The sequence below is a fragment of the Saccharomyces mikatae genome (genome assembly GCF_947241705.1).
Source record: "Saccharomyces mikatae IFO 1815 strain IFO1815 genome assembly, chromosome: 2".
Taxonomy (NCBI): domain Eukaryota; kingdom Fungi; phylum Ascomycota; class Saccharomycetes; order Saccharomycetales; family Saccharomycetaceae; genus Saccharomyces; species Saccharomyces mikatae.
Genome location: NC_079257.1, coordinates 684537 through 696918, shown reverse-complemented (window position 1 = coordinate 696918; position 12382 = coordinate 684537). Strand labels below are relative to the sequence as shown.

At 38.5% G+C, this 12382-nt stretch overlaps 5 protein-coding genes across 5 annotated transcripts; 4 read left to right on the top strand and 1 right to left on the bottom strand.

Moving 5' to 3' along the window:
- Nucleotides 1-804: 804 nt before the first annotated feature.
- Nucleotides 805-2151, top strand: THI2 (Thi2p; the record flags this gene model as incomplete). The annotated part of the gene is made up of 1 exon (XM_056224964.1): nucleotides 805-2151. One exon carries the CDS (start codon nucleotides 805-807, stop codon nucleotides 2149-2151), a length of 1347 nt encoding a protein of 448 aa, XP_056080587.1.
- Nucleotides 2152-2714: 563 nt separating this feature from the next.
- Nucleotides 2715-4307, top strand: ERT1 (Ert1p; the record flags this gene model as incomplete). Its single annotated transcript, XM_056224953.1, has 1 exon — nucleotides 2715-4307. One exon carries the CDS (start codon nucleotides 2715-2717, stop codon nucleotides 4305-4307), a length of 1593 nt encoding a protein of 530 aa, XP_056080586.1.
- A 1076-nt stretch (nucleotides 4308-5383) lies between these two features.
- Nucleotides 5384-7612, top strand: SMKI02G3450 (uncharacterized protein; the record flags this gene model as incomplete). Its single annotated transcript, XM_056224942.1, has 1 exon — nucleotides 5384-7612. One exon carries the CDS (start codon nucleotides 5384-5386, stop codon nucleotides 7610-7612), a length of 2229 nt encoding a protein of 742 aa, XP_056080585.1.
- Nucleotides 7613-8217: 605 nt separating this feature from the next.
- On the bottom strand, nucleotides 8218-10770 carry PRP5 (DEAD-box RNA helicase PRP5; the record flags this gene model as incomplete). The annotated part of the gene is made up of 1 exon (XM_056224931.1): nucleotides 8218-10770. The coding sequence occupies one exon, from the start codon at nucleotides 10768-10770 to the stop codon at nucleotides 8218-8220; it is 2553 nt and encodes an 850-aa protein (XP_056080584.1).
- A 261-nt stretch (nucleotides 10771-11031) lies between these two features.
- ABD1 (mRNA (guanine-N7)-methyltransferase) lies at nucleotides 11032-12342 on the top strand (the record flags this gene model as incomplete). The annotated part of the gene is made up of 1 exon (XM_056224920.1): nucleotides 11032-12342. One exon carries the CDS (start codon nucleotides 11032-11034, stop codon nucleotides 12340-12342), a length of 1311 nt encoding a protein of 436 aa, XP_056080583.1.
- Between the last annotated feature and the right edge of the window lie 40 nt (nucleotides 12343-12382).

Genomic DNA, 12382 nt, shown 5'->3' with positions numbered 1-12382 from the left:
CTCACGCCGCCGACCCTTTAAAAATTTATAGCTACTCATTTCTTTTCTTTTCCTTCTCCCTGCCTGCAACAAAGGACTAAATGGACACATGTACATGTACATATATATAGTATATACATATATATATACGTATACGTATATATCCATATATATATGTGTGTGTGTATATATATATATGCAATCATGTCGTGTACGCCTATTATACGTACGTAAAAAAGCGAATCAAATGCAGTACTGTTCCATGTGGCGGAAGCGATGCTTACCTACGGCATGTGCCGCCGAGCCGAACACATCGCCCGGGCGTCAACCGACTCTAGTCCGTGAGCGGTTATCTGCATACTTTGCTAAGCCCAATATTCGGTTCTGCCTCTTAGCGGCATAAATGCATTCGGCAAAACTGCCGAGAAAAAGAATAGACAAGGGCCGCCCTCTTGGCGCACTTAGTGTTATGCGCATTCCCAGCCAATATGCGGATGCATCTGTACCCAAATGGTACTGTATCTGATATGGAAGAGTCGAGCCTCTGCATCAGATGGGTATCGTTTACCACTGTCTTTTGACTCACGCACATACTCGCAGTTAGATTCGCGCAGCAGATTCGCACAGTTAGATTCACGCAGTTATATATATATGTTCCATATATATATATATTATAGATGATAAGTGCACCTTTTTCGGTCGGAACGGTAGAAATGGTCATTCTACAGGTTAGAACTACAAGATTTTTGCACATTTCAAAGGGTTTTTACTTTATTATACCACGTATATATATATAGTATATATATATACCAGCAACCAAACACAATGGTCAATTGTAAGAAACAACAGAGAGGTAAGAAGTTAGCGGTATCTTCGAAGGCGCCCCCCACTAAGGGAAGAACGTTTACTGGATGCTGGGCATGCAGATTTAAGAAGCGGAGGTGTGACGAGAATAGGCCCATTTGCTCGTTGTGCGCCAAACATGGAGATAATTGCAGTTACGACATTAGACTTATGTGGTTAGAGGAGAATATCTACAAAGTACGCAAGCATTCGTTGATCAATTCATTACAGGCTCGTAAGTCGAAGCCGGTGTGCCAGAAAATATCCAAAACCAGGTTTAAAGAAATGACGCATTTTAGACAACTATCGCCCCCAACAAGTGATTGTGAAGATAACGCGCAGGAGGTCAGCAAGGACACTGCGCTACCCAGTGACAATACTTTTACCATAAGTGTGCGGAGATTGAAGATATACAACAATGCGGTGGCTTCTGTCTTTGGGAGCACGGCAAACAGAAACTACAATCAAAAACATATTGACAAGAAGTTGGACAAACTGCTGAACATGGTGGAAAAGGACATATCAATCATTAGCCCCAATTGCTCGAGGCACGGGCCTTATTCGGTGTTCAAGGCCAATCCGACTGCTCCTGCTGCTACTCTTACGGACCAGCTGCCGTCGCCAGGTCATTCCATGTCTTCAGCGGACGAAACCGCTACTAATACACTGTCATCGCCGCCAGAAGACAATGCCTCTTTGATCGATATAATTCAGGGCAAGATCTTTGGGATCCTATGGTTTAATTGCTACGGGAACATGATATTGAACCGACAAGAATACACGACGTGGTTCATCAACAAGATGAGGAACTCGTTAACTACAGAGTTTATACGCTTTTTGGGGAAAATTATTGACGACCCTGACATCAATATGGCCTCATGCCTGTTCCGAGAGTGTACTGCTCGCTGGAGTTGCGTCGATTGGCAATCCATAGCTATAACAATGCTGGTCATCATCCATGGATATACCTGCCCTAACTTGACAAAACTACTGCGAGTGTGGTTTCTCCAACAGAAACTGTTGAGGTTTTCAATGTACCCGCTAGTCAACTTTATCATAAACAACACAAAGGATTTAGACGTTCTGTACCATTGCAACGAATTGTTGGGCAATGCCGATTTGTTCGAAGATCCTTACCAGGACGAACTTACCTCGGAGTTACATGTCTTGGTCACGGAGCGTCTCGTAAATAACTGGAAGGATACGATATTGCAGCAACTTTGCTCTTGTCAAGATACCACACTTTCATGTTCCCAACTGCGGTACTGGCAACTACAATTGAAATGTAATGAACAATTTTACAGGGATGTTTATACCATGCAGGATTAGGCTCATTGTGCAAATGAAAAAGCTCTACGGTCTCTCCCTGTCTTTGCTCTGGATAAAAGAGAACAAACCCTTGCTCTCACGTCCCATATATAATGACAATTCTAGCTTTCTGGATAGAATTAATGATATAATTATTTTATATACTTAAATTCATATATACAGAAAGTTTTGCACGAGAAAAAGGAACTTGAAGATCTGCTACAGGGGAATGCGAACCTTAGTGTCAGCAGAGTTCAAACTTTTGTATTATTCCGTTGTCTTTGCCAGTATTTATCGGCCATTCTTTTCTTCCTGGCCTATGTTTTTTATATGTAAGCCGTGCAGTGGTCGAAAAAAAAAAATTGCAAAGCAAAAGAAAGGAAAAGAACAGAAACAATGAGTTACTAAATTGAAAAGAAGTTACCATCTGAAACACCCAAACAAAAGTTGTTATATTGACCTCATACTTCTAGATAAAATTGTCAGCTATATGAATCTGAGCATTGCTCAAGCTATCTCTCCATTTCCCAGGTACAACAGACACCCAAAAGTATAGAAATAGCATACATTAATGACTCATAGCGATGTGCACTTCAGATGACAACGAATACAAAAAGTCGCCTACTCCAGACTCTTCTGCAGATACAAACAGTGCTCTCGGGACAAAGAGAAGAAAGAAGAGAAAGAACACCAACGTGGCATGCGTGAACTGCTCGAGATTACATGTTTCGTGCGAAGCCAAAAGACCATGTTTACGATGCATCGGTAAGGGTCTCACAGCCACATGCGTCGATGCTCCAAGAAAGAAAAGTAAGTATTTGGCAGGGATACCTAACAGAGAACTTCCAATGAACATACAACCGGACCACCCACCTCGTAAGATTATGATACCGATTTATAATAATTCCAACAATAACAGTACCGTGAACATAAATAACATGGGGGAACAGCAAAAATTTACCAGCCCACAGCACATTGTCCACAAGGCCAAGTTTCTATCGAACGCTGCCGATTCTGAGTACTCTATTCTCTCAAATATCATTCATCAAGACACGTTATCTAATAAAATCCCTATTGACATTTTATATTCAAACACTAATTCCACATCCAACTCCACCATAGGTAATAGCAGCAATAACAGTCCCACGGGAACAAATACGAGCCCTGAAGAAACTGAAATGGAGAAAATCCGCCAGATTTACAGCCAACAGCGAGCAAACATGGCCCCACACCCGTATCCATCTTCCAATCAAAACGTTTATTCTATTCTACTGGGACCAAATTCGGCCAAAATCGTGGCCTCGCAGGTTAATCTGTTTGCAAACCATTTCCCCTTGATGCCTGTTGACTCAGCTGATAACTCCTTGAACTTTAAGAGATTACTGCCACGGGATCCATCAGAAAAGAGCTCCCAGATAAATTGGGATGCAAGCATAAACCAGTATTACTTGAACAGCGAGATGGTAACATTCCCTGAGCTGGCGATCCCATTGAGGCGGAAGAAAAACCACTTAGTCTCTGTATCGCTGGAAAGCTGCTCTCCGGACGCCACAAATATCAAGAGCAATGTGGAATGGGAACATTCACTACGATACTCTACGCCAATGGAAATATACACGTCCATAAACGCCGCTTTTTCGCATACACCTGGATTTCATCATCTTTTGGTATACCTAAAACATCGATTCAACCAGCAGGATCTGGTGAAGATGTGTCGGTCAATCGCCGAATTTCGGCCCATTTTCATTGCATGTTCTGTGACATTAACTGAAGAGGACATGATATTCATGGAGCAATGCTACCAAAGAACTTTATTAGAATATGTAAAATTTATCGGACAGATCGGTACTCCGACATGTATTTGGCGAAGAAATGGCCAAATTTCCTACGTCAACGAAGAATTTGAAATCTTATGCGGATGGACAAGAGAGGAGCTGTTGAACAAGATGACCTTCATTGTGGAGATCATGGACGATGAAAGCGTACGTGATTATTTCAAAACGCTCTCGAAGGTCGCGTATAGGGACTTTAAAGGATCTGAGAAGATGAAAGTTTGCAGACTCTTAAGTCCTATCAAGGGTAAAATAGTTAATTGTTGTTGTATGTGGACACTAAAAAGAGATGTCTCCGGGTTGCCCCTGATGATCTTGGGTAACTTCATGCCCATACTCAATTGATCATCCTGTTTCCTTTCCCGTCTTCTTTCTTTTCATTCTATTTATCTCGAGTTATATAATTTCTCTGCATAGACCAAAAGTAAGTTATTATTCTTTTGAAACTACCCACTAACTGCGGAGCGAGCTCCGCAATATGGCCTATAAAATATAATTTCTATTGATAGATCAAGTCGGGTGCTATATCAAAACTATAATAATCACCCGCCACTATTGTGCATGCGAAGTCTTTTACGAACCTTCCGATGTTTAGAAATTCCGTTTTTACTTCTCTTTTTCTTCTTTCTTTTTTCTTTCTTCTTCCTTCTTCCTTTCTACTGTTCATTCTATTCCGCTCACCTGGTGTTCAAAAAAACATCAGGCGTATACCACGAAGAAAAAAAACTCAACAGATTGAGCTAGTTTCACCTACTGTACCCATGGGTTTCCAGTGCCTCGCAAGGCATGTCTCATACCGTCATCGCCTTCTACCTTACATAACGAACTTCGGAAAAAGAGCATGCCACATGACACACAAGTGGAAAAAATAGCAGTACTTCTTCCTATGTTTGCTTCGCTGTTCGATTCCTCTAGATATTTTCTCTTCTTTTCTTGGTTTAATAATATACTAAAAGCTTAAAATCACAGGCAAGCTTTCTCATATTGTTTTCTTCCGTGCAAGGGGATGTGTGCCTACTGTAAACTGCTCGTACAAGAGAGGCAATTTAATAGATCTTTTGCTTCTGCAGGGGTTTATTAGTAAGAAACAGTCCGCGCGAGCTTTGTCTGACGGCCAAAAGAAATGGGTTGCTTTCAGCGAAAAAAAGAAAAGAAAATTTTTTCAACCTTGCTTAAGTTGTGCCATGGACATCTCGAAGAAAGTTTGATATAGGGCAAGGGCAGTAGAGACATTCCGTCGTTCAATACTCAAATTGCATCTTGCATTAGTTATATCTATAGTAACCCTTTTCCTTTTATTCTTTCACAATTTTTTTTCCTTGGATATAGTACATTTAAAAGTTGTATCGAGGTTTTAGAAAGGTGAGGTTGGCATTATATTTGTTATTTAGATTGCTTTCCTATCCTGTAGATCCTATTCTATGATCCGCCTAGCTCAGCAGACACAAGTACTGAAGGGCAAACCCCCAAATCAGTTCGTTCCACATCCTAAAAAGAATTCATTGAATCATCCAATGAAATTTAACAGTACAATCGCTATGGAACACCATGAGCCCAATTATGCCATTCCATATACACCTGCCACTTTCAACAATCCAAGCATCGGTACATATCAAGTGAGCCCAGCCAACCATTTTGTACCTCACCTTGGTGGCAATATTGGACCCAATAACAACCATCACTTGGCCCATAGTAACAATAATAATAATAACAATCATAATCATAATAATAACAATCACAACAACCACAACCGTAATCACCACCACCACAACAACAACAACAATAACCGTAATCACCATCAAAACCACCACAATCATAACAAATATAATAACGCCAACCAAGGTAACTCGATCAGTCCAGATTCCCCATGGTTTCATAAAGTTTGTGCCTTTGAAGATTGCGTATCGCAAACACTTTACATGTCACAGACACCAAGACGTCAAAATATGAAACATCATTCAGAACATCCAAATTCTAATGCTAATCCATTATTCTGGGATTCTATAGGTAGGGCAATGGGACTATATCACGATCTGCTCACTACACCAGAGTTAAATTCTGATCGTGTTTCTAAATTAGTGCATTTGCTCCACAATGGGTTGAGAGCTAATAGAAATCAGTTGACAAGAATGAATAAGAAACCTGATTATGATTCTCAATCCTTCCACAAGGAAATGACCAACTATCTTTGCAAGTCTCTTAGAGAAATATCCGAAGATGTTCTTAACGGCAAAGTGGAGTTGAACGAATACGGCGCTATGCATTTAATTACTGCGTTCAAGGAGCTTTTACTGTTCGAGGAAGCTGTCGATATTTGGAAGGCCGCCATCAATGGTCAAAACACCTACACTTCTAATATCTTTTTGAATCCAAGAGTGGTTGGCGTTATATTACCCATTTTATACGACAATGGTGTCTCTTATCCAGAAATTCAAGCTCTTTATGAGAAATCCTCTTCGATGATCAATTATTTTCATCCAAATCTTTCAGTAGGAATGATCAGGGCCTCTTTATCTGCCAGTGAAAACGACATGGCTCTCAAACTATTTCAGAAATTATGCCAAGAATCAACGGAAATGAAATATGGTTATTTGATAGAAACACATCTCTCCTTTATCGGTGAATGTAAAGACCTAAATGTAGCACAAACATTCTTTGACAAAGCTCTGAATGATGAAATGCCATACAAGATAGATTTGCAAGTTTCTTATGTGAAATCATTTTTAAGAAATATTTGGAGCCAAACTCGTGATTTCAACCACATATATCAAATCTGGTACAAGTCTTCTCTACATTATGGTAGAAATGTCAATCATGGTATCTCTTCTTCTTTAAATGATACCTTTTTCGATATTTTTTTTGAGAACTACGCCGTAGATAAAATGCAAGGGTTCCAAACATTACAAAATGTCATTCAGACCTACAATAACATCAAGCATATAGATGAACCTTTTTTCAACATCATCTTAGCTAAATGCACTGTCTGGCATGATCGCAGTATTTTAGAATACATAGATAAGAGTTATGAAGCTTACCACATCCCAAAGACAATTGTTGCTTACAGAATCTTACTAAAGTCAATGGGATCTGTTGACGATGCTTCCAATACAGAAATTCTTCAAAGATGGATGGATTTAATTCGCAAATCAGATGAAATTGGTCAACGGTTTATCGCCAATGCTGATTGGGCTGCTCTGAGAGATGCTACTGTTACCTGGACTCAAAATGATAGGGATTCCAAGAAAAGTAATATGAACAGCGCACAGATAAGCAGAACCGCGACACCTTCGCCATCGTTAACACCAATGGATACCCCAACACCCGAACATTTGTTTAACAATCCACAAAATCAAATGGACTTCTACTCTCATCCAGCATTACAAGCGGCAACTGCTTCTGGTGCGTTTGATGAATTTGCTGCAGAAGCTGCATCTTCATCCATGCCGGTTAATGGCAGAATGGTTTTGTATTTAAAAATTGTTAAACGTTACTCTCCATATTGCCGTGACTCTAGGCAGTTAGCCAGATTAACAACAGGAACTGCCGTCAAGTACTCCGTTTTACAAGAAGTTTTGAACCAATTTCAAGCGTTAATTGTTAACGATATTCCTATTCCAGAATTACATAATTTGAAGCCAACGTGTGTTTAAAGTTAATATCCTTTTACTTTCCATCTTCTTTCTCTATAGAATAAAAAGAAAGAAAGAAGAATAAGCAATTTCAAATTTATATTCCCTATAAAATGACGTGATACACTTACCATTATTAATATTACTATTCGATTATCAAGTTTTTCCTCCCTATTTTTATCGTTATTTTTCATTATTTATCTGTCATATCACGTCTTCAACCAACCTTAAAATTATTATTATATTCTTCAAGCCTAACCTTTTCTTGATAAATCTTTTTTTGAAGTTATTTTTATTCCATGTTTTGTTTTATCCGCTTTTCCGCTTTATTTTCTCTTTTATTATTTTGATTTTTTTAAAGCATCTACTTACTGTTCATTATATTTTATGAATTCTCATTGATTTTTTCAAATTTTTCATTTTCATTATATTCGAATCAATAAAACTTTCAAATTCTTTTTCTACATCATATTATATATTACTTTTTTATTACTGTGATCTAATAACTTTCTTTTTTTTACTAAAAGCTGAATATGCCTAAATTACCGTCCTGTGAACTTCTCGTGAGAGCTAATCGCACTACTAGACAAGAATATATAACGCTATAGAATAAGCTGGTTGCATAATTAATACTTTGTACTTTTTAAAGACAAACTAGCTGCCTTTATAACCCCCTCCTTAACTTTTTGCTCTAGCAATTCAATACTTAGTTGTATGTCTCTTTCATCCTGGCCTTCGATCAACAAATACAGTTTGGGCTCATCGGTATCATTTTCCGGTTCCTTCCCCTCTGGGTAAAATTTACCCTTGTTGGTTATGCTACATCCTGTTTCGTGTTTGATGAACAACAAAGTCGTGTTTTTTGTAGCTTCCCATCTCACAATTTGAGGCAAATCATTTATATGAACTTTAGCATAAAAAATGACTGAATTGTCTGTTGAAGGCTCTTTGAACAGTTCATATTTCAGTTTGGGAATAGGTGTAGATGGCTCAGATTCACTGGCCTGTTCCTCTTGCAAATTGTTGATTTTATTTTCAGCCTCATCATTTTTCTTGTCGCCCTTTCTAAGTTCTCTATCTTTATCTTGTGCTTCTTCTCTTTTATTTTTGATATTTTCAAGTCCTTTACCACCGAACCCTTTTGACAGCCTAAATTTACCCTTCTTCATACCAGATTCAAACTTGGCGCTCATTTCCTGTAGTTCTTTTGCCTGTGAAGGGTCTGAAGAGCTTAATTCATCATCACGCATTGCTTTGCTCAAAATATAAGCTCCTGACAATTCATCCGGTAATAGAAGTGTTATAGCAGTACCCGACCGACTTCCTCTGGCAGTTCTTCCAGTCGTATGTACGTATTGAGCAAAAGTTTTTACAGCATTATAAATAATAACCAATGATACTTCAGGGACATTCAAACCTCTTGAAAGAACTTCCGTACAAAGAAGGACACTGTTTTTCTCTCTTTTGAATTTTTCTAAATTCATAAGCCTTTCTTGATACGGCTTACCTGCATGAATAGCGCAAGTAATGATTCCAGCATTCTGCAGCTTTTTGGAAATGAAGTCACAAATTTGCTGACTTGATACAAATATAATAGCTTTAGCGTCAGCTTCTTCAAAATCACTACTCTCTCCATCAGCTTCAGTCAAAATTTCGTTAAAAAATTCAGCACGCCCATGAACAATCTGAACAAGATTATCAAATTTTTCATCGTCTGAATTACATATTTTAAACTTTTGTTTCACATTTTCGTTAACAAGGCCCTTTGAATTGATCGTAATAGATATTGGAGATCGCAAAACTCTTACAGCAAAACTACGCAATTTGTTCGGGAAAGTTGCACTAAATAAAACACACTGTTTATCAGGTCGAACAGTTTTCATGATTTGAGTGATTTGAGGCTCGAAACCTAAATCGAACAGTCTGTCTGCCTCGTCCATTATTACAAATGTTATTCTCTTGGTACTGAGTAACTTCCCATCATTTAGAGTCAAAATATCAATAAATCGGCCTGGCGTGGCAACAACAATCTCAGCACCTCTTTTAAGGTCTGTAATCTGTTTCTTCATTTCTGAACCCCCCGTACAACATACTGACCTAATCAATGCTTCTGCTCCTGTGAATTTTCTAACTTCTTCATGTATTTGTAAAGCTAACTCTCTCGTTGGAGCTAGAATTAAGCCCAAGGGCCCTGTCTCATGCTTTGACAATGGTCGTTGAGCCTTTACTTGTCTCAACAACGGTAAAAGATAGGAGATAGTCTTACCAGATCCAGTTTTCGATATTCCTATAACATCACGACCTGACATGATAGCAGGGAGTGCTTGAGATTGAATAGGTGTTAAGGACTCAAATCTTAATTTTTCTGTAATTAAAGTCATCGTGTCTGTTGATAGTCCAAGTTGTGACCACTTTGTAACGGGTTTGGGGCACCCTGTTCCTTTTATTTTGATATTATCGAGACTAAGTCTAAGCTCCTCAACTTCTGTCTCTGTCATCGACGAAATCACTTCGGATTCTATATAAAAATTCTTTTGGAATGGCTCAAGCTCCTCTGGAGAGTAATATATTTGTTTTACACGTTTTTTTGCTTTTAGCTTAGCAATTTTCGCTATGTTAGGACTATCTGTACCATCCCCGATATTTTCATCGTCGACTGCTTCCAAGTCAACTAGTTGGTCCTCTACATCAAGAATATCACCTCTCTCATACGAGGGTTTGCTTGTACTAACCTCCTCCGCTTTTAGTGATGTCATGAACTCATCTAGTGGGTCTTTGTCATAGTCATTTGCCAATACTTTCGGAGGATCTTCTTTTGGCAGAAAAGCACTTCCTATTTTTGCCTCATCGTCATCGCTAAAATCAAAGGATATTCTTTCCTTTCTCTTATTTCTCTTTGACTTTTTTTTGGAGGGCTTTACTGACGTACTCTCATCCGGTCTCTTTAGTTCATTTTTCCTCTTTCGAAGCTTTTCTTTTACCTGTTCTTGCCTTTCTGTAACCTTTTCAACTGTTTGCTTGGATTCTATACTGTTAGTAACAATGTTATTGCGTGAAATTTGATTCTCTTTCTCAGCATCAAATTGTGCCTTCTTTTGTTTCCATTTCGCTAATTTTTTTCTTCTCTCCTCCAACAGAGACTCCTTGTTGATATTTTTCTTCGACTTAATTGTTTCCATACCTCAAATAAACTTAACAACAGTGTCACGACTTCTCTTCACTGATCCTTTTGGGATGTTCTAGTATAAATTGCTTACTACCTTTGATTTATCTACTCTAAGATTTCAATTAAAGTGAAAACCGGGTAATGGTGAAATAAGATTCCACACTTGGATTCTTTTCTTATTACACTATTTCACACAGGAAACATTTCTCTGATTGAAGTTGTCAAGTTGTGTAACAGTAAGTTAACCGCTCTTTTGTGTTGAAAGGGGAAAGAAATGTCAGCCAAGCCAGAAAAACCAGTATGGATGTCACAGGAAGATTACGACCGTCAGTACGGTTCAGCTATTACTGACGAACCAACTACAATCTTAGAGGGCAATTCCAAAATAACTGCGGGAACATCTACTAATGGCAATGGATCATCAACAATTTCACAAAAAACTGCTGCTCCAACTCCAAAATTGTTGTCCTCATTTAATGAACCGGAATCTGGGTTTAAAATACAAAAGAGAAGGCACGAAAGGTATGATCAGGAGGAACGATTACGTAAACAACGTGCTCAAAAATTAAGAGAAGAACAGTTAAAGAGACACGAAATAGAAATGACTGCAAATAAATCTATGAATGTTGATCAAATTGTCCGAGAGCACTATAATGAACGTACAATAATCGCCAATCGCGCAAAGAGAAATCTATCACCCATCATTAAGCTTCGTAATTTCAACAACGCAATTAAGTATATGCTAATTGATAAATATACGAAACCTGGCGACGTTGTTCTAGAACTTGGATGTGGTAAAGGTGGTGACTTAAGAAAATATGGTGCCGCAGGCATTTCACAGTTTATCGGCATTGATATTTCCAACGCCTCGATTCAAGAAGCTCATAAGAGATACCGGTCAATGAGGAATTTAGACTATCAAGTTGTACTGATTACTGGTGATTGTTTTGGTGAATCATTAGGCGTTGCCGTGGAGCCCTTCCCAGACTGTCGATTTCCATGTGATATCGTTTCAACACAATTTTGTTTACATTATGCTTTTGAAACCGAAGAAAAGGCAAGAAGAGCTTTACTAAATGTCGCTAAATCTCTTAAAATTGGCGGTCATTTTTTCGGCACCATTCCTGATTCCGAATTTATTCGTTATAAGCTTAATAAATTCCCCAAGGATGTGGAAAAACCATCTTGGGGAAACTCTATTTATAAAGTGAGTTTTGAGAATAATTCATACCAAAAGAATGACTATGAGTTTACCTCCCCTTATGGACAGATGTACACTTATTGGTTAGAAGATGCAATAGATAATGTTCCTGAATATGTTGTACCTTTCGAAACCCTAAGAAGTTTAGCCGATGAATATGGTTTGGAGTTAGTATCGCAAATGCCTTTTAATAAATTTTTCGTACAAGAAATTCCCAAATGGATCGAGAGGTTTTCGCCCAAAATGAGGGAAGGTTTACAAAGATCTGACGGCAGGTATGGTGTTGAAGGCGATGAAAAGGAGGCTGCTTCGTATTTCTACACCATGTTTGCATTTCGTAAAATAAAACAGTATACCGAACCTGAAACCGAAAAACCCAACTAGAGAAAAGGAATAGAAAGAATAAACCCATTGTGAAGTATTG